This window comes from Aptenodytes forsteri, unplaced genomic scaffold, assembly GCF_000699145.1.
Source record: "Aptenodytes forsteri isolate BGI_AS27 unplaced genomic scaffold, ASM69914v1 Scaffold486, whole genome shotgun sequence".
NCBI lineage: Eukaryota > Metazoa > Chordata > Aves > Sphenisciformes > Spheniscidae > Aptenodytes > Aptenodytes forsteri.
The window spans coordinates 1,207,457-1,229,257 of record NW_008795717.1 but is presented as its reverse complement, the minus strand read 5'-3'; the positions used below and the strand labels follow the sequence as shown (position 1 = coordinate 1,229,257).

General features: G+C 39.4%; 1 protein-coding gene across 1 annotated transcript in view; it reads left to right on the top strand.

The window, feature by feature from the left end:
- Positions 1 to 21,801, top strand: part of LRP6 (LDL receptor related protein 6) — a 113,260-nt gene that overhangs the window by 50,231 nt on the left and 41,228 nt on the right. The window contains exons 3-6 of the mRNA XM_009283542.2: positions 3,131 to 3,327; positions 4,072 to 4,203; positions 12,858 to 13,254; positions 13,790 to 13,961. Coding sequence (XP_009281817.1) covers positions 3,131 to 3,327; positions 4,072 to 4,203; positions 12,858 to 13,254; positions 13,790 to 13,961 — 898 coding nt within the window. The remainder of the gene's footprint in view (positions 1 to 3,130; positions 3,328 to 4,071; positions 4,204 to 12,857; positions 13,255 to 13,789; positions 13,962 to 21,801) is intronic.

Below are 21,801 nucleotides of genomic sequence, written 5' to 3'. Positions count from 1 at the left end.
GTCTCCTGAATGAATAACGTTACTCCTTATCCTCATCTCTCACTTTCTCATCATCTCTGGTGTCTCTTTTTAACGAGACTAATGATACGAGTACAGCAGTTTGAAGGAACTGAAGAGCTTAGTGAAAGATAATAGGATGTAGTGCTTTTTGCTGTCGTATCGCTTGTTCCAATCAAGCCTGGGCTGATAATGTAGAGGCTGAAGGTAGTTGCCACCAAAGAGCTGTCAGGTCATGTCAGTCCAATTACACCTGCAGCGCTGTACCTGGTACCCGGGTCAGTGGCTTCATTAGCAAGTCCAGAAACGTGGAGACCTGGCTGCTCCCCGGCCCCGCGTGGGTGCTTGTGAAACACCCTGTAGATGGGAAGTGCCTGCTCCTGTCAGCCACGCGCAGCAGTTGAGTACTGCGGGTGATGTTCTGGTCCCCTTCATTCACCTGGTTGTATTTAATAAATAACCGATCGAGGCAGAAGTTGGGACCCCTCTTCTCACCTGCCAGAATCAGAGCTCTGCAGTTCCTAACGTAGATCGCGTTAAAGCATAACTGCTTCACGGCAGCCATCAGAAGGACATTTCTTGCTCCCTCTCCCCTTCCTTTTCCTGTTTTTTAGCACCTTGGCTCTCCAGCCCCCCCTTAGGCTGTGGAGGCTCATTTAGTGCAGCTCAGCCACTGCTTCTGTGCTGACACACTTCGTGTGGCTGCCGTTCAGCAAGGCTGACAGCGTGGCCTGCGGAGGGTGTTCGGAGGGGAAAAAAGCCCTGCTGATTTTGCTGATTGGAAGAGAGCCATCACCTTGTGATGGCTTGCTGGAAACAAGGGATATGGAGTACATGTTACTGGTAATACTCATCTTAATGAGATGCAAGAAATATATGCTGTTGTATTTGGGCTCAAAGCCATTTTCATGTGACAGTACCTTATATCTGCTGAGAAAAATTATACAAGTTTAAGAGTAATCACTTCAAGGCTGTGGCTGATGGTGCAGTCAAATGAAGTGCTCCTGAATCTCTCCAGATAAGGGCTGGTTTAAATAAGGGTCACAGTTCACCTTATGCATTGTCATATGAATAGATGGTTGTCCAAAAGTTGGGCATGTCTAGCAGTGTCTATTGTACTCAAAGATTTATTCCCACTAGAAATGGTGGGTACTAATGACATTTAAAAATCCTCTGTTTTTTTTTTTTTAAGTGAATTGCAAGATAGTCATAACGCTTCAGAAAAATGTGGCTTCCCTTGTGCATGGGAATGCTGTCTTTGGTGCAGGTTTGGTCATGGTGAGAGCTTTGGACTTTTAGTGCTTCTGTCCCACATGACAAATGTCATAAATTTGTCATAAAGACAGTCTCCAAGCCTGCTATAAACTAAAATTATGCAAATCTGAAGGCATTTAGGGTTTGCATTGAGGTTGGTAAAAACGTTTACAGAATTAGAATGCCTTTATTCTTGGTACGGGAGCGTATTGTGTCATTCTGGCTTCACTGTTTGGCTGGTAGGTTTCAGCTGTAAATTATATTACAATAGTCTTCTGTAAGATGCTTAGTTGGTGCATTTAATTAGAAGCAAATACATACCTGACTCCAGACAGAGATAAGAAAGAAAAGATAGTATGTCCTACTTTTGAGTGCAAAATATCAAGAAATAGAAAATTTTGTTCAGTGTAGAATTGGAACACTAGAGTGACAAGTAAGGGAATGTATGTGTTTTTCTTGAGAACAGAAAAAAATAGAAGCTTTAAAGATAATGCATCTTTTCCCAGAAGCTAAGGTGAAAGAGCGGTAATGACTGCAGTCTCTTTGTACTCAGAATCATTGGCAGAAGACACCTTCAAGTTTCTTGCTTTAATATACTCTTCTGTTATATTTTAACAGAAAATATTTGGAAAATAAGAGTATTTTTGTCCTCTACTAAACCACTTCAGTTACTGACTTCTTTGCAAAAGTGATGCATACAGCGTGGGGGTGTTTTCTCAGTAAATATACAGATAATGACTCTCTTCCCTGCAAGAAGAAAATGGGGAGGCTGGTGTTCATATTGTACCCTATACTTGAAGGAGTAGTAGAGCTGTGTGTCAGTCCCTTATGCTTTCAGTCCAGGAGAGGGATGGCTACCTCCACTGTTCAGTGGGAGCTTGCGTACATAGGAACGCATGTGCACCCACGCGGTTAACAAGAAAGGAGGTGGGAAGAAGCAGTACCTGTGTGGCCCTGCTTTGAGCAGGGTGTTGGTCCAGGTGACCTTCAGGGTCCTCTCCATCCTAAGTTTTTCTATGATTCTGAATAAAATATCCATAAGAATTGAGCTACTTAATTCCAGTTCTGAAAAACCTGGGAACAGATTATTAGTTTCTACATCACAAGAACCTGGAAAAACTGTCTTCAGTAATGTTTGTACTGCATTTTTGTGATGGCTAATGAGCATGTGTTTGTATATATACATAAAATATATGGGTATACTCTTTAATTTTGTTTATGAACCTGGAGACAGGTGGTGACCCAGTTTGCTCAGGAATGATACCATTACCATGGCAGAAGATCAGTAGAACTCTGTTTAATGGTGCTGCTTATAATAAAAATAATAGCTTAATAATTATCATAATAATGAATCATGAAAAGTAACTTTAAGGATTTCTTTATAGTGAAACTATTTTCCAGTAGAGTATTTTTCTGGTGGCTCAAAAGAGCAAAACTGGAAGAGATGGATGGACCAAATGCTGTCTCGGTTTGAAATCTGCTGAGGCTGAAAATGATGGAGATCATAAATCAGCAGGTAGCAGTCAAACTTGCATAAAATCAGCTGGCATTCTCCCCACTAGCACATGGTGACATAGAGCCCCACAGGTATTGAGTGTTAAAAGGGTGCTAAGAAATAGCCACAGACCTAAGTAAGGATTTCGGCTGGCATCTCTTGGCCATCTCAGCATCAGTAGGCAGCCTGGAAAATAGGACTCCTGTGTTTTCCCCCATATCATTCCCCAAACTGGGTGCACTATATTTGTTCCCCATAAATAAGTAGAAAGTTTTGATCAACAGTACATGCACTGTAAAACTTCTTTTCACAAAAGCTATGTTCAAGCAAAACCGTAGCATGAATTGTGTTTGAGCATTCATTTTCTTCCCTGTACTCTATTAGGCAAGCAGTGGTTAAAGGCTCCCTTCCACATCCTTTTGCTTTGACACTGTTTGGGGACACGTTGTACTGGACTGACTGGAACACGCATTCGATCTTGGCCTGCAGCAAGTACTCCGGGGAGGACCTGCGTGAAATACATTCCAACATCTTCTCTCCCATGGATATCCATGCTTTCAGCCAAAAGAGGCAGCCAAATGGTAAGCTGTCTTGCTTTCTTTTTTTAACTGCAAGTTGGAACTGATTTGCAAAAATCTTAATTAGTCTTTCTGTATGGTGGTGGGTGGCTTCGCTTGTGTCATGATGCAATTTTTCCAATGTAGAGATTGGGAAAAGACCCAAAGAGAAACCAAATATTCTCTACGTTGTTTTTTTAAGTGCAAAAAAAAAATCTCTTGCTTTTTTTCTGCCTGCCACATTTATCCTGTTGTCATATTCCTTTTTCTGTTTCATGTGCCATAACTTTAGGCAACATGGTATTTTTATTTTTTCCAAGTAGTAGTTCCTGAATGGAAAGTAGTGTTAATTTGGCAGATGATATTAAGCAAGACTAGCTCTGTGTAATAACCACTGTCTTAAATCATTGTGTTAATTTACTGTGTTTGCATTTTGTTTTTATAAATACAACCTACTACACATTCAGCACTGACATGCTGAATAGTTTGTGAAAATGAGAAGGGCAGAGCTGAAACAAGGCTCTTGTTTAGAGCTAAGTGCTGCATCCCCAAGAAAGGAAACGTTCAACATCCATGCATTTTGGTACCATAAATACCCCACTACTCAACACTTGGAATTAATTTTTCCTCGTTCTGTGTTTATCATTTCCTTCTTTAATCTGTGTTGCTGCCACCGATTCTACCACTCAAACGCCGTATGTGTCTTAACACATGAGATGAGGTCATTCGTTTTCAGAAGCATTAATCTGTGTGATTTATGTTTAACAGCTACAAACCCATGTGGAATTAATAATGGTGGCTGCTCCCACTTGTGTTTGATGTCTCCTACCAAGCCCTCTTATCAGTGTGCATGTCCCACTGGTGTGAAACTTCTTGAGAATGGAAAGACCTGCAAAGATGGTAGGCTTTGTTTTTAAAAATCCTTTTAGATTAAGCACAAAGTAGTTTTTGGAGGGAAAGGGGTTCTTCCAGCTTCACTATATAATGCATATTAGGGGTGGCAAATTGTGAAATCATGCATGCTTTTGCAGTACAAATAAAAGTGATTGGAAAACTCCCTTTACTTTTCAAAAAAGAAAGAGGCTTATGGCTGAAGAGCAGGTTACCTCCAGTTATAAAATTTAGGTTGCAATTCTGTCTCTGTCACTAATTCCCTGCAAGTTTTTGGGGGGCTCTGTTGTTCCCTTTTCTTAGAGAAAATGATACCTACCTCCTCTGTTGTCTCTAAAATGTTTCTAACATTATTTTTCATGAATTAGTATTTGGCTAATAGGATTGTATGATGAAAACAATTTTTTTTTTTTTTTTCTTTTAAGATCTGTTGTCTGTTTATTATACACGCATACACCTGGAATCTCTTTCAGTTCACATGCATAAAGTTAGGCACCTGCATCTGTGTATAGGAACTGAAAAGAATGGCATGGTTTTTAGAGGTGTTTAAAGTGTTTCAGCCTTAAAACCCAAGATGTGATCGAGACTTGGGGCTGCTAGCTCTCACCCCAAACTGCTTTTAGTAAGTGTCTCATTGTGGGCTAATGCATATGATTTTAAGTTGTTATATTTTGTAAGTATAGGTCTTGTGACATTGTGCTGTGGTTGCTGTAGTACATTAACAGGATCAAAATAAACACTGGGAGATAATTAGCTCGCTCATAAATAACCGTACATTTTATGCAGATCATGTCTCTATGACAAAGGTAAATGGAGGAAGAAACAGAAAGATACAGCAGAATTTACTGTAAATAGGCTAAATAAAATGTATACAGAAATAATTTTTGTTAAATTGTCATTTTATATTTTAAAAATTCTTCTAGGCTTGTCAGCTACTGTTCAGTGTTTTCTTTAATTTCATGCTATTTTATGCTCTCTGCTGATTATTTTTGTGTGGCTATTTGCGGCTGTGTGAACCTTGTTAAAATAAATTGCTGCTTTTATATGAAAAACTCAAAAGCAGCTCCCAAATTAGCCTTGCAGGATTGTTTGTAAGAACTTACCAACACATGCACAGGATGTTTTTCTTCCATTTCTGCCAGTACAAGGAACAAGCTTTAATAATACTGCTCCAGGTTGGTCATACTTAGTCTGAATGTGACACAAATTCACATGCTTTTTTAAAAATACTTGATACGCATGGATAAACTCCTTTGTGGCAGCAGATAGCTAAAGCAGTTGTTACCCAGTACAGGCGTGTTTCCAAAAGCAGAGCTGCACAAAAAGTCCCTGTGGGGGACGGGGAGTGGCGAAGGTTTGGTCACTTGCCAAGCAGAGGTAGAAAGGTAAGGCAGCAGAGGCTGAAGTACTAAGGACAACTGTTGGAACAAGCTCTGGAGAGATCAAGACAGAGAAATTGCTTCCCTTCGACTTACTGCTGATAGGAAAAGGGCCAGGGACTTCAGGCAGGAGGGGCTGTATCTTTTTGCTCCCCATGTGCTGTGTTCCAAGGAACAGGTCGTTGTATCACAGAAGTGATACTTCCCTGTTCAGGTTCAGCCCCATGTCATTATGGACGCAACCTACCACACAGGTTAATTGCACTGTGCTGAAGTGCTGAACGGCACCTTTCTAGTGTATCAAAGTAAATTACCAAAGGCAAGTAGAGGAATGGTGTTAAAAAACCAAAATCTTATTAAAAGGACTTTAACTTCTCATGCAAGGATACTCAAAATCATCAGTTTACTTTTTCACCCATTCCTTATGTCTCAGAATTTATAGCTGTTGCTCTTTTTTCCCAGTCCCTGAACACATGAAAAGCCAAATTTTATGTTCCCAATCAGCCATAAAGTATATTTGGCTCACAAAATATAGCTCCCATTTTATCAGAAATTTTGTTAACCAATTTACTATAGCATGTTGTCCCTCAGTATGCAAAAAAACTTTATACGAGAACATTTATTTATCTTATGCTTGTTAGTATAACGTTGCATTTTTAACCACCATTCTGCTATTGCATCTTTCCAAAACACTCTGCCCCTCCCTTTTCAAGAAGAAAAATGGGTGGGGAGGGTAGGAGAAAATTGAGTCTGTGTTTATTTAGCTCAGTGAGTGTTGCATACCACTGCTTCTTGGACTTAGAAACGAGTTAGCACATAACCCAAGTGAAACAACCTACTTAAACTATGCATCTGATCCATTGGTTTCACTTAACTTCGATGACCCCGTGCAGAGCTAACTTCTGGGAGGTGCGTGAGGAAGCTTCAGGTTCAGCATTTAGAGCTGAGTTTACCCCGAAATAATGAAATATTTTTTACTGTTTTTTCACTCCTCTCACTGAAGAGAGGTGCGGGTGGTAGGCTTAGGGCTTTTGTGAGTGACCTACAACTTTCCAGAGCCCTTCAAGGCAGAGATTCACTGGAATTTCTTCTCATAGTTGCGAAGGCTGCAATTATTGATTCGGGAAAGGGAGGAGAGAATGGCAGTCGAGCAGAGCCAGACTAGCCACAGACCAGACTTTGAGATGTAAATCTGTACATGTTTGTGTGTTGACTTCCTTTGTTAGGCTGCTCGGTGACCCTGGGGAAGTAAAGTTATTTTCTCTTTTTCAGGTGTGTGGGGTGGGGGGGTTGGTTGTAGTTTCTTGGGTTTTTTTTCCCTTTGCACTTGCGCATTTACTCTGTCTGCCGTGAAAGTAGAGCTGAACCCTGAGAACTGAACATTTTTTACCTTGGATTGTTTCAGTATATATCTATTATGCCACAACAGGCTGAAACACCAAGTGATTAAATTTCCATTTGCAATTAGAACATATATATGACTTTTGGGAAAGGAAGGAGGGGGAATGACTTACAGGTGAAGAAAGGTGAAAAATGAGGCTAAGAGTTTCTCTTTAAGAGTGTTTTGTCTTCTAGCAGCAGACTAAAATCAGACTGGTTCCTAAACTGAATTGTTTCATGCTGAAAGGAGCCTCTTTGAGGAGAGAACTTCATTTCATGCTGTGCTGATGAGAGCACCGGCCTGGACTGGAAAGATTTTGACGGGTGAATTTTGAGTGCATGTTTGTGGTGTTTGCAGTGCTTTGGCATTGACAGATGATCCTTGCAGCCAAAGGTGAGGCTGGCTGACCCTCCCTGAGCAGTTTCCATGACAACCTAGCATTTTTGAATAATCTTGGTTTATAGGAAATCTTTTCCTCCCTCCTCTTTCTCCCAGTATTAGTTTCTCTGTTTTTTGTATTTTTTTTCATCACACCTTGGAGGAGTTTTACTATTTCTTGTGAGAGCTATGAATATAATACCCCCCATCTTCCCTGTAGAAACACTTCTCCATAGGGTTTCAGGAAAGGGTGATAACTTGGAATAAAATTAGCTATTTTTCTAATAACTGATAATACTGGCTGGTTGTTCATGTCTTGATTTCTATTCCTCTTACAACACAAAACAGTTATTTAACTGAGATATGGGCTTGTAGCAAGCTCTTAGCTCCCCCGTTGTCTAGGTGAAAGTTTGTAAATCCCTGTCCCTCAAAGAAAAGAGAGGCAGAATAAGCAGTTTTCATGGCCAGCTATTCCTTGGTCAGTAACGTCTGAAGCAGAGTTCTGTCTGAGCACCCAGGCACTTCTACCAGGGAGCTTTTACCTCCTGTCGTCATATTCTTGGTATCTTGGTACGTCTTCTGCAGGACGTACTGGGATTTCTCTTTTTCAGTATTACAGGCACTGCTGTTCTGAGTTTGGCAGTGCTACGTTTAAATGACCTGTTTGATAGTCATTTTTATAAGAAAATTTAGGTTTGTCTTACGAGTTTGTCATTGGAGTTACATTCTTATTAGTGCTCGAAGATCTCTCTGTCCACGTGCTCAGCTTCTGTCTTCGCCTGTAGTGAATTTTACTTATTTTCCCGCATTTGCTACTACCAATATGGATGTGTGGTTTATACCGAGAAAAACAATGGTGACTTCAGCTGAGCAAGGAGATGTGAGTTTCCTCATGAACAAAAAGCACTGCTTCAGACTTCCATTTCAGCCTTGCTTTGGCCATTCTGTTCTCTTCCAGGAAAACTGTCTTTATTTCGCCCATGGACGCTCACATCCTATTTCCTTTGTAGGCCTGGAGGCAGTAATCAGAAATTTGCACTTCCTTTTGCAATTTAGGGCTGCCCAGTGGGAAATTTGCTTTGTCAGAAATAGCCAGAATCCTGATTTGACTGCACAGATCAAGATGTTAATTTAACACCCTATTTCTTTCATTGCTTTTAAAGGAAAGAAAAAAATACATGATTAATTTCAGATACATATCCTTTTGCCTTTGTAGTTTTAAGGTTGAGCTTGTCTAGATGAAAAAAATCTTGTTTGTACTGTAGTGTCAGGGGCTCTCTGACAATAGTGACTTTACAACTGGGGAAAGACATTTAGGAAGGAAATATTTTAGTCAAATGCGTGGTAATTGTATTGAGGATGTATTAATAATCTTGATTTCTCAGATACAGAGAATGCATTATACATGTCCTAGGTCTAGCACTTCCTATGTATGAATTCCTGAGCGTGTGTCTGTGTAGCTGTATTAGCCTCAGCAACCGCTGATGGTTTTTAAGTTCAATAACTTAAAAATGACTGAGGTCTATATTTCATTGAGAAGATGTAATTAATTGTAAAGGTTAGCAGGGCATTAGACATTGGACTTTAAAGCTACGCCGTTGCATATATCTGCATGCTTGCTCTGTTTCCCCTTTTCTCCGCCTTCCCTTAACTTCAGCTAGCACATAAATTTAAATTATTTTGATTTTTAATAGTGACTTTTTGAGGAAAGTATTAGTTCCAGGACTAATGTAATGCACCATCCATGAGCTTGTAATCCCAGCTTTCAAAATGCTTAATAAAAGTAGGCTAAAGCTCTCAAAAATAAGAGTCTGGAGTAAAGCTTTTATGTCCATATTTAGACATCTTAAGTAAGGGACTTGATTTTAGAAAAATTGCTAACTGTCCTGAATACCCCATGACTTGAGGCACTGCTAAAAATAATCTTGAACTTAGTCCCCAGTTTGAATAGTTTGGGAGGGTTTTTTTAAAAATAAGTTGTGGGTTGTGAAGATCACTTAGGTTTGTGTGGGAGATCAGCGAGGGGGATAAGCAGAAGGACCTGACTTTAAATACGGGACAGCCGTATGCATACTCTGCTTGCAAGCATTTGCATGGGAACTTTGCACACCATAGTCTGAACACTATGAGCACACACCCCACCACACCTGCTGGTCAGTGCCCTCAAACCCAGCACTGTATTTGAGATGCTTGTGTTGGGTGCAATAGAGATCGCCAGTAGTTGGAGAGAAGACAGCAGCGTGGGCAGTTAACTCTGCCTCAAGTCCCCTGCGTCTAGGCCACTTCATCCTTGCATGTGCAGTCCGAGGTGTCTAGAGGAAAAACTGCCTCAGGTCTGCATATGCATGCTGAGGTCAGAGCTCTGGTTGCAGCCTTGATGCACCTTTTGAAAGCGTTTGAGCCAGCTGGGGTTTGAGGTGTTTTATATGTTTATGGCTCATTCCAGTCTCCCAGTAAGTGCTGATAAATTGGAAAGAAAAAAAAGTTATGCTGGCATGCAACCTGCATTGTCTTTTCCTGCCTTTTCATTCTTTTTTTGAAATATGATTCCATACCCATGATGTTCTCCATCATGCTCATCATTAGAGGCAGAGTTTCTCTTGGAGAGGCAGAGTGAAGAAGCCTGGAGATCCTGCTGTCACATTTTAGCTTTTGCATCGTAACTGGTCTTCGGAATAGAAGTGAACAAAATTAATTGATTCTGTTATGTCCTGGCAACCTTGAGTACCTTGAACAGTCTTCTGACTGAGTGGTGATCAGTGCCTAGCCAGGTAAACTTTGTACAGCTGGTGTTTGCCACAAGTGCAAACTGTTCGTTTTAGTTTAGAGACCGCCTTTTTTTCTTGACTGCTGTCAATGTGGTAATGGGATCAGTCCATAAATGTGCCCAGCTTTTGTATTTGTTATTTTTGCTAGTGTCAGGACAAGCCTTCTGAAGGCATTCAGAGTGATCTTTCACTCAACCTATCTTGAGGTGAGATGCTTCTCTGCTAATCAGTTTCTTTTTCCTGAACAGAATGACTGGTGATCTAACTAAGCAGCTGAGGTGTCAGTTTGCAAATGGGTGGGTAATAGCTCTAAAGTAAGCTTTAAACTTTTTATTGCTTGATTGGAGGGGTGGGGGGTAGTGTTTTAGTGGAGGCTGGAATGTTAGCCAAGCCCCCAGAATAAAGACCGTGAAATTCTTAGCTCAGGGATCCAGAGTGCAACATGGGTTAGCTGAAAGCCAGTCACTTCCCGATGCTGAATTAAAGTGTAGACACAGTGGGTTATTTGACTAAACAGTGTTGTGACCTGAAAGCAGGATACTGAAGCTGTTGAAATGAGTTGTCTTTAAGAAGAATTGGAAGGTCAGCTGGTCAATTTTAAGGGTGAGTTTCAGCCAAGGCATGGTTGTACTCAACCGAGTCTTTCTGGGGACCTTGTGTTGGTTCTTCAAAATGACTGTTAACTTCAGCTAGATCACACAAATTATTTTTAAATTATGCCTTACACTTTTTTTGTTATATGGTAGACTATATAGAGCTTTCTAACTGTTTAGAAATCTGAAGTTAGTGCGTTTGCTCAACTTTAATTTTACTATATAATGCAAAAAAGGGATTACTGTTTGAGTTTTTTAATATGATTTTCATAGTTTTGTTTAAAAGTTAAGTTGATAAATGATCATGAAGTTGGTAAGAAAGAAAGTACTAGAGATTTCTCTCTCACTTGAACCTAAATAGTTGGGGTTAGTTAGGTATTAATACTTTATATGACTATAATGCGGCTGAATGCTTGGATCTTGATGCTGAATTGTTTGATATATTTAGTAGCAACAAATACAGATGTACATATACACTGCTGTGACAAGATTAGTTGCTTCTGTAATTATAAAAAATCTTACTAACATGCCTGTTTTACTATGTCACATGCTTTACATTATTTTGAAGGATGCATAGACATGTAATTACAGGCTTCCCCTACCTGATATTAATTAATGCCTGAGAGTTATTCACTAGAAGAACAATTGAGTAGTGTCTACATGTGTTTCTGAACACAAGGTGTTTTAGGACAGAGGATCCCAAAGCTGATATTAATCCATTCTGGACTACCAATCAGGAACACTTGTAATAATATTCTCAACTTCAGTTGTTGAAAGGTGCTGTTTCTCGCAGCGCTGTGAAGGTGTCTTAGATGTTTTTAATGTGTTAAACTTGCTGTAAATGAAGCAATGGCTGCTTTGGCATCTCTCCAAAGTTTGGCATGCAGTGAGGTTTCATCTAGCACCAACAACAATTACTGACTTTTTAAAAAATAAATTTGGCATCAGATACGAAAATTCTTTTTTCATCAGCGACCTACTTGCTTTAGTTGTTGCTCTTTTAGTCTTCTAGCCCTTATTTATACCTCTATAAGATCAAGATCAAGACATGGACAGAATGTGGCTTGGCGATGACTCTTTTTCACTGCAATCCTGATGCATTTATTTTCCTACACCTTCCCCCCACATACCTTCTGTCCTCACACTTACATCAGTCCCTGCCAAACCCTTTCCTCTCACTGTTTGAGGAGAGCCACTGCAACACACTTTCCCTGCATTTAGGATGCGCACATTTTTCACCTTAGCTCAAGCTTCCCTGAGGCCTGAGCTGCTCTTACCTCCCTGAGACTCCAAACTGATAAGCCAATTTAATTGGAATGGGGTGTGGTGATTGTTTTTCCTTCATTACACTGAAATCTAGTGACATAGGATAGAAAACGAAATCGGAATGAATTAGAATAGACTGTAAGTACATCTGTCATTGATCAGATGCCCAGCACGTGTACCATTAAACAGCTTGTGTTGCCCTATGTGAAAACATCTTCTGCAGTGCAAGCTGACCTTAGTTACTGTGATTCTGACTTTTGACCTAAAAGCCAGCAAGGCTTTTGTACGCTTCAGCTCAAAATGACTTTATAAGACATGCTGTTATTTATCTTCATGTATTCAAAAAGCTTGTTCTCAACAAATACGGGAGAAGCTGACAGCCCTCCTGCTTCACGTGGTTGCTGGCCAGTTGACAGTTCCCAGTTACATTTTTCCCCTTCTAAGGGTGTAGTTGAAACATGCAGCTTGTCTGTCATGGTTGTCCCCTATACCAACAACAGCAAACAGTAAGTAAATTATTTATATAATTAATTTTTCATCTAAGAGGCCGCAGGCCATCTGTTGATGTGCATAAAATAGCAGCATAGTCACTGCGTATCTATTTAAGTACCTTTGGAGGGAATGATACGGATAGAAAACATGTCCAACGTAATATATTTTGGACAAGAAAATGATCACTGAATTTTCTCTGTAAACACCTGACTTTTTCTGCAGAAGAATAACCTCACATTTGAAGCCTTTGAGTGGAACTCTGTGTTGGTGCCCATCAGTTCGGTTAGGTCAGAAATCAAGGTAGCTAGACTAGCTTGTACCAAATGGTGCAGAATCAGGTTCACTATTTACAGGCTTACTGTACAGTGTTTGTAAGATGGCTGTGGTTTTTGCCTTGTTCATGTAGGTGCCACTGAACTGCTGCTTCTAGCCCGCCGGACAGATTTGAGGCGAATTTCCTTAGACACCCCAGATTTTACAGACATCGTTTTGCCACTGGAGGACATCCGTCATGCCATTGCCATTGACTTTGATCCTCTGGAAGGATACATCTATTGGACTGATGATGAAGTTAGGGCCATCCGCCGCTCATTCATCGATGGGTCAGGTAGTCAGTTTGTTGTCACAGCACAGATCGCACATCCTGATGGCATTGCTGTGGACTGGGTTGCCCGAAATCTGTATTGGACTGACACTGGCACAGACCGTATTGAAGTTACAAGGCTTAATGGGACCATGAGAAAAATCTTGATATCAGAAGACCTGGAAGAACCCAGAGCTATTGTGCTGGATCCCATGGTTGGGTGAGCTGCTGTTCATGAGCATTTTTTAAATATTAGTCGTGTAAAGAAGATACCTCTGTTTACCTGTATGCAGATGTGAACTGTCTACCTGTATGCAGATGCAATGATAAACTTCTCAGTCTTCGAAATGAAAATACTGGGATTCTTTGAAAGCTAAGGCTCTGGGCACAGGGACTACTGCTTCCCTTTGACTGCCTGGCTAGTCATCTTATGTGTCTTTAGGTTTTCTTCTTCTGTTTAAAAATATTTTTGGGGACTGTGTTGACCTGTTTGTTTATTGTAGCTAATAGCACCGGTTATGTTGTCTTGCTGAGCAGACTGATATAGGAGTTTTGTGTAAAGGGACAGTGTGTTTACATGTCAATGCTTTCTGAATGGTTTGGGCATCCTTACTTAGGTAAGGAAATACATTTGGCTTAGAAATGTACTTTTCTGTGTGCAATGTGGTTTCAGGGAACAGTAGTCCAGAAGAAGCTGTGTGAATATTGAAAGTTTGGATTAATAAGAGTTCTCAAGATTTTTGTTTCCTTTGCAGGTACATGTACTGGACCGACTGGGGAGAAATCCCAAAGATCGAGAGGGCAGCATTAGATGGCTCAGACAGAATTGTGCTGGTGAATACCTCGCTTGGCTGGCCAAATGGACTGGCATTGGATTATGCAGAAAGCAAAATATACTGGGGAGATGCCAAAACAGACAAAATAGAGGTTTGTAATTGCACCTGCATTTTTAATTCCGTGGAGTTATAGAATGTAGTTACTCTACTTTTCTAGGTGTTTAAATTCTGATATAGCCCAAAAGGGCAATGGGATATTGGTTGATTTGTGCTTTAAGAAACAATTCTGTTTCTTCTCTGTCCTTTGGCAAGTTACTCGCTATTCTTCCTCCATTTTTCTGCGTGTAAAATGAAAATGATATCCATGTAGTAGGTCCATCTTTCTGAGAATGTATGGTAAGGATTTGTTAAATAAGTCAATTCCTAGGTCATCAGGAAAAGAAGCTTTTTACTGGGAGTAATGTTTGTAGGTTAAAAAAAATTATCTTTCATTCTTTGCATTGCTCAGCTTAGATGCTAGTAGAACATATTTTAAAGAACTAAATCTCATTTCACATATAATTATTTGTAGTCCCACAAATCCTCTATACTTTATATCTCCCTTGTTTTATTAGGGTTCCAGCAAGGGGATAGATTTTCCTTTCTTTCTGGTATGTTCTGCTGAAACTGTTAATTGAAAACAAAAATGCCATTTTTCTTCTCTCCCACATTGAAAATCTTGTGTTTATTTTGTTATATAACACTTATGGAACAAATTTGACATTTATTACCTCTTTGTCAGTCTTTGAGAAAATAGTATTGTTTAGTATTTGTTCAGTTTACTATCAAAAGGCAGAAGTTTGTCTGGAAGCAGGAGACTTGGCTACTACCTGGTGCATAGTAGCACCATCTACCTTTGCTATAGCCCGGTAGATCTACCTTTCTTTTGATGAATTACAGCTTTCCTTAGTGAATCCTTACCATTGCAAATAATTTTCAGCACTTATCATATTAGGCACAACATATTCTCTAGCCTTATGAAATTGCTTTATTTATTTATAACTTTGAACAAATCAATGTGAAGTCATAGTCTTGTGCTGGAAGACCACATAACTCTCTGTTCTCCTTCAGAGACAAAGTAACTCCAGTCCTGCAAGGTGAGTTGCTTTGAAGCACTCCTTGGGAGAGCCTCAGGGAGCATGGATTTCTTTGTCCTGAAAACAAGATTTATAGTCTGTAATTCACCTAACGTTATACCAGCTCTGAGAAAAGAGGGGAAAAAGAGTCTTAGCTATGCTTAGAGATTTATTTATAACAGATTGAGCACTTCAGCCCTGATACCATCTTGGACTTGAATGTATTTTGCAAAAGGAAAGTTAGGCATTCTTCACTCTCATGCTTGCCAAAACATTGAGATTTTTTCATGTGCTTCAGTCTTACTCAGACCACGGTTCCATATTCATTAATAATGGTTCTGTTCAGTGCTGGATCAGTTTGTGGTAGAAATTTTCATCTAGATGAGGCATGAGCTCACTGCTGCAATTCTGTCAAACTGGCTAGAACACATGATAGAATGTTTATGCCAACGTTACAACGTCTGTGGCAGGACAGAAGATATCTGATCTGGCACAAAGTCTGCTGGGACAATTTCCATTTCATTGTTTTTAAACCAATGTGAGCCAGCAGAATGAGTTTGTTCCAGGTTGTCATGTAACATCTATGCAGGGCATCAGAGAAGATTTATCATCTTAGGGTTTCAGAATTACTAAGGTTTTTTTTTTTTTCTATGAGGCTCCAAGTGTTAGAGTTACGGTTTTACTGCTGCTGCTTTTTATAAAAAGTTAACATTTGTTAACTCTTATCAATGTGCAAAAAATCTTGAAAAAGCCTTGCTAAAACCTTTAAAGCAACAGAGAAGAAATTTTCCCACAGTTTTTCTTTGCTGTTTTTGGATTTTAGTTTGTTTGAGGATTTGGTTTTTGGTTGGGTTTTCTGTTGTTGTTGTTATTGCAGAAGGTGTTAATTTTAGGGGTATGTGACAGAGATCCATAAAATCAATAAAATTATGTATAAGGTGACCAGCTCTTCCCCCCGCACACCTTTTTTGATAGAAGAAGTTGGCATTCATAAATGGTACTGACAGGTGATGGGTGCAGAACAAACAAAAGCAGATGGTTCTTCAAGCAGTGTGTGGTAAGTTGTGGAAATGGTTGTGGATGTTAAAAGCTTACATGTGTTACTGGGAAGACTGGGTAAGTCTGTGGAAGGGAATTCCACTGCAGTTTACTAGAAAATAGAACTGCCTTCTGAACCACAAATCACTGAACTGTAAATTGCCATAGAATGAAAAAGGCTTCTTGAAAAGTTTCAGTATGTATTTGCTTTGTTATGCTGCTCTGTAAGTGTAAGTTTTGATTATTCTCTGAGACAGGATGCTGGGATGGGTGGACCTTTGGATTGAACCCATACAGCCTCTCTCTTTTCCTGTGTTGAGGCCATTCTATTCCTTGAAGGTTTGGGGAGTCTTTATTCCATTAACTTGTTGCATTAGCTTTAGGAAAAACTTCATGTTCTTCCTTAGATGTAATATTACTGCTTGCTAACTGCACTTCAGAGGGGCAGAAATGGGTTGAAAATCGATGACCTCTGATAGTGATAGATCAGAGTGCAAGTCCAGTACAGCTTCTGTAATTAGTAAAGCATGGAAAGGCTCTATAGGATGAAGGGGGGGTGTCCATCCAAGAGAATGGTTCAGTCTAAAGTAGATTCCCCCCCCACTATGCTAAGTAATGCAGATGTAGTGGTGAGTTTCTTTACTGATTAATCTTAGTGAATTTTCCCCAGGATCTTGTGTGGCCTCTCTGTAATCTTTCATGAGAGATTGACTTTGTTATGGTAGGCTACAGAAATCTCAGGCTGCAATGACACTATCTAAATCAATGATAGCTAAAATATTACGAACATTTCAAGTCTTCCCTTTTCCTCCCACTGCCTTTCTCTCCTATGGCAACCATGAATCCTGAGGAGATTTGTAACACTTTCCCTGCCCTTCCCATCCATTTTTTATATCAGTTTAGTAGAAGATGCTTTGACCTTCACTAAATGTTTTAAACTTACATTTGGAGAAAGGACACTGGAGGAGGTGCAACAAAGAGGATATTTGTGACAGGATCAAAAGATGAAACTTGGAATTGGACATGAAGACATCAGAATATATGTCTGGTCCCTCCTTTGCTTGTATGTGTTTGTATGTATTTGGGAGGAGGGGTGAAAGCAGGAGAAACACGTTTGTGTACTTGCACTCTACTGCCTTTAAGTAGTTTTTCGTATATGATTTTACATACATTGTGCTTTTTTCCTTTTTTTTTCCTAGTATGTGGAATTCCTCAGAACCATTATTTAATTGCAGCGCTACCAAAATGAATGTTTCTTGCAAGCTATGTTTCTGGTTTGTTTGTGCTACATATGAGCTTTTATTATTTATTTTTTTACACACTGATTCATGCTATGCTGTTCTGGAGTCCCCAGACGATAATAAAGCATCAGCAGGGGTTAATGGAGACTGGTAGGGGGTACAGCAGGGAGCTTTTGTTCCCATTTTATCTGGCAGCCTGCAGCAGGCAGAAGCAGGCTGTGGCTCAACAGCTTCGTCATTTATCTCGGTCAGGTTTCACTGCTGATAAACTTCTATTGAAATGGATGGCTGCTATTGTGCTTACCAGTAGGGAAGATTTCTCATTGACTTGCTACAGGTTTAAAGCATTTTCCTGCCGTGCTATGAGGTTAAAAATGTATGATCTGCTCTGTTGAATTGGTCTTACGTTTTCCTGCTCAAGTGAATATTTGTCTTCTGAGCACGTACACTACCTGTTTTAAGGCATAGGTTGGATTTAAAATGGTCAGCAAAGCTCATATTGATAAAGCAATTATAAATGGCTGTGTGCATGTGTGGATGTGTATGTTAAGAGGAAATAATGATGTTATGGCTGATTTCTCACAATTTTTTAGTCTTTGCTTCATTTTTCTTTATTCATCTTCCTTCCTATTCTCCATTCTCAGAGATGACACCCACTTACACCTACTAGTGGTGATTTTAAAGAAAGGACTCTGCCTCCTATACAGATCCAACCATTATCTAGTGATTTTTGAGTGCAGCTCTAACTTGAAGTGTTTCTGCATTCCCAAATCTATTAGCGGTGCCTGGCATTACTGTCTCTAATCCTCATGATTAATATGGAAAGTCTTATATCCTGCTGTTTTTCAGCATAAGTACACACAAGTCTTCAGAACCCAGCCTTGTCGGACAACAGAAAGCGGATGCTGCTAAGACTTTTTTGAGCACAAAAATCTTGAACAGAGAGGACCTTTTTGTGTTTGACCCAGGAGCTAATAGCTTGGCATCTAGAGAATGCTCTAATTCATATTCTAATCCTGAAATTGCAGGGCTACATTTTCCTTCGATGACAACTCCCTCAATTTTACCGCCACCCTAATAAGGAAATTCTGTTTTCTAAGCATTCACCATTTATTTTCCGACTGAGAAATTTTGTCTCATAGCATCAGTCTTTGTATTGTGAAATGCTGATGACTTGTAAGCCTGATTACTGATTCTACCTCATCTACCTTTAGTTTGAAGCAGAGGTTTGAAAATTGAGAAGCAGAAACCATTGAATTTCTAGCTGTTGAACACAGCTGCTTTTGTGTACTTCCATTAAGCTTTTGCAGGTATGAGAAGTAAGGTAGTTGAAACAAATACTTGAAGTTGCTTTACTGTTTAATTTTGGCCACAATTCATTATCCACCTGGTTTGGATAGTTGTGGCACTTGGGAACTTCATTCAGCAAAGAACAAGAAGTATGTGCTGCAGAGGGTAGGGGCAGATCCCTCTACTCCATCCCAGTTTCAGAAATGTAAAGCTTACTTTGTCAGAGAATTTCCAGCTATTTCTTAATGCCTGCTAGGCCTGCATTAAGGAAAATTATGGATTTTTGAAATTAGTAGTAGAGTAAGGGCTTATTTTTAAAAAAAATCCCTTAGTTTATACTTTGTATAATTTCCATTTGGGAGGTTTCTTTTGAGCTTCTGAATGAACTTAGGGAAGAATTAAATTTCATGATGCAGACCAAGATAGGAAAACTACATTACAAAGCAAACAAATGACAGCCATAGACCATGTATTAGTAAAGTCTCCTGACTGTCGAAGAGCTGGGTACAAGAATTGGAGTGGTCTCTTATCTGTGGACCCCAAATGTTGAGACTGGACCTCCTAGCATTGTAAGCTTGTTATTATTAAAAAAAAAAAAATTAAAAGTTAAATTCCTTTTTTGCTTTGGCTTTTGAGCATGGTACTACAGAATTGTCACTTAGGCATGTACCTTTTGCAGCTGTTCAAAGTGTTTTAATATAAAAGTAAAAAAGAAGAAAAATATTTAAAACATCCATTCCGGTTTCAATTCAGGAACATTAAAAAGTCAACTTTTTATTGCCTTTGATAAATTGAGAATATCTAAATAAAACTGAAATGTGAAAAGTTCGATTACTGAGACACCCATTACAAACCACTTGGGCTGATGAGTTCTCAGAGAAGTCCTGAGGGATCTGCTGTCAACAGGCTATCATCCGTAATGGAACAGGGAGGAGATTCCCAGCACCTCGCAACAGAAAGAGGATATCGAGGGAAGGTTTTGGGTAGATACGGCCAGAACTCTTGTCCAAGACTAACCTGACTCTGTGATCTGGGTACCAAGCATGGTATTTTTCTAAGAAGTTAAATTACTGCCCTAAAAATTATGTGATATTACAGAAGACTTGGACATTCAGTTTTAAAATGGTTCTTGTGTCATAGATCTGCATTTCTCCCTGAAATCTGTGGGTGGTTTTCATCTAATGAGATGTAGAGATCTTCAGCTCAGTAAGTTGCCTTACGTTGCCTTTATAGAAAATGTCAGAAATCAGCACTTCTGTGATGTGGCTTGCTTTACCCTAAAGTAAATGTTTAGAATAGATTGGATGAGGTCTACTCTAAAAGCACCTATTCTTTTCTGTTAGGTCTAAAGAGAGCCTGGAGTGGCCATGTCAGAGGCAGATGCCCACACTCAAGACACATTTGAGCTGGCTTCTACAACCTTTTTGCACATTATTGTTAATAGTAAAAGTGTTGCTTACATCTGTGCAGCTTAACTGAGACTTTCCATGTTGGAAATTCAGAGATGTTTCTTACAAGCTTTGCTTACAGATGAACAGTCCTGTTTTGCTAATGATAGCTCTATAAACCTCATGGCTCCCAACGGCCTAGCATGGAGCTGCTTGAAGTACAACCTTTGGATCCCACTAATGTGTCGTACATGCTTCCAAGATTTTTCCCATCGGAGTTAGGATATTGCATTTTAGTTTACGCTATTGTCTCATCTAGAAAGTAACAAGCCTCTACTGGCAGTCAGTATTGGTTACCTAAGGGAAAACACAAAAATCCCTCAAACTAAAATAACTAGAGCAATCACCTGACCTCACTGAGTCTGACATACTTAAAATAATATTTGAAGACAAGCTGGGGAGTGATGTGAAGAGATACTGAGCTATCTTCTGCATTTCTGATTCAGCTGAATGCTGTTTGTCAGTCTGCTATTATCCCTTATTCTCCAATATTCTGGCTTTTTCTTATTTTTCTCCCAAGCTTAGTTGCATTACCATACAAAAAAGATTGTACTGATCTTGGACCTGGGCTTCTTCAGGAGCATTCACATGAGCTTGTGATCCCTCTTAATAATTATTCAGCTTTTCTCACGCAGGCTTTTTATTTTGCTCTGAGACTTTATAGTCCTAACCTAAACTTTTTTTTCTGATACCATTCATGATGTAACTTTGCAAAGGTCTGTGAGGTGTTCACATGTGAACCAATGTTCACATTGGTCTTGGCTAGTCTCCTTTGCTTCCTGTGAAGTGTGTGTGCAGTTGCTCATAGGACTTAGCTGACAAATGGTAAGTTGCAAAATCACAGTAATTTGCTTCCTTTGTACCCCTATAGCCTGTGCCCACGTAACAGAACACCCTCTGACTGTTGCCACGCCACCTTATGTATTAATGTACCAAAATTAATTTCCATAGCCGAGCATCTTTATTCACCTGTTTTACCACTGAATCTTCTCAGAGGAGCCTCTTTTTTTCCTATGAAAAACCTCTCTTCTCATCCTGTTCATCATTTCAGCTCAATTTTTTGTCTTAGCCTGTTCTTTACAAATGCAGGGTTTTTTTGTATTGCATGAGATTGCCTAGGAGATGTCATATTTGCTTGTCACAGTGGTTATAAACTCCTTTTCCTGCCTGCTTGTCACTTCACCTGACTTGAGCCGTTTCATTGAAAACCCAACCATTTGTTTCTAAAATTAAATTCCATCGCTAAGAAAACAATTCTGTTGTTGGCATTGATTGATCAGCAAGCTAGGAAAGTTGTCCTATTGTGAAAGAAATGAGCTTATAACAGTGTCTGTAGCATGATAGAAAGGGCTATTTATGAAGTTAATCTCTATTCTGTTTTTACATATTTATCTTCACTGCAGTCCTATTAGGACTATTATCCATGCTCAAGAAAAATATATTTTGAATTCTTTGGAAAAATGATTAGAGCTCAAAAGGAAATTGAGGGTGCTGGGGAACTGTTAAATTAGAAATTGGTAATGGCTATTATAAAACAATTAACAGTAAGAAATTGTAGAGTTGGCTGGAGGCATTTGGTTTCTGAAGCAAATATAAAGGGTTCCAGGTATCCCTTCTGCTGATTTCTCAGGATTTCAATGCAGTGAAGAGATGGCTTCCTATTTCATTTCTAAAACATTCCTTAACATTTTGGAATTGAGGGAAAATACTGCTAACAGTAAGTTAATTACACTGATGAATAATTGTCTCAAGTTGAGTTTAAAGTTTTGATTGCTCAGTCAAAGAGGGTATAGTTGATCACGACTTTTTAGAGGGGAAGACTAATAAAACTGGAAATTTAGACAAGATGTCTCTTTTTT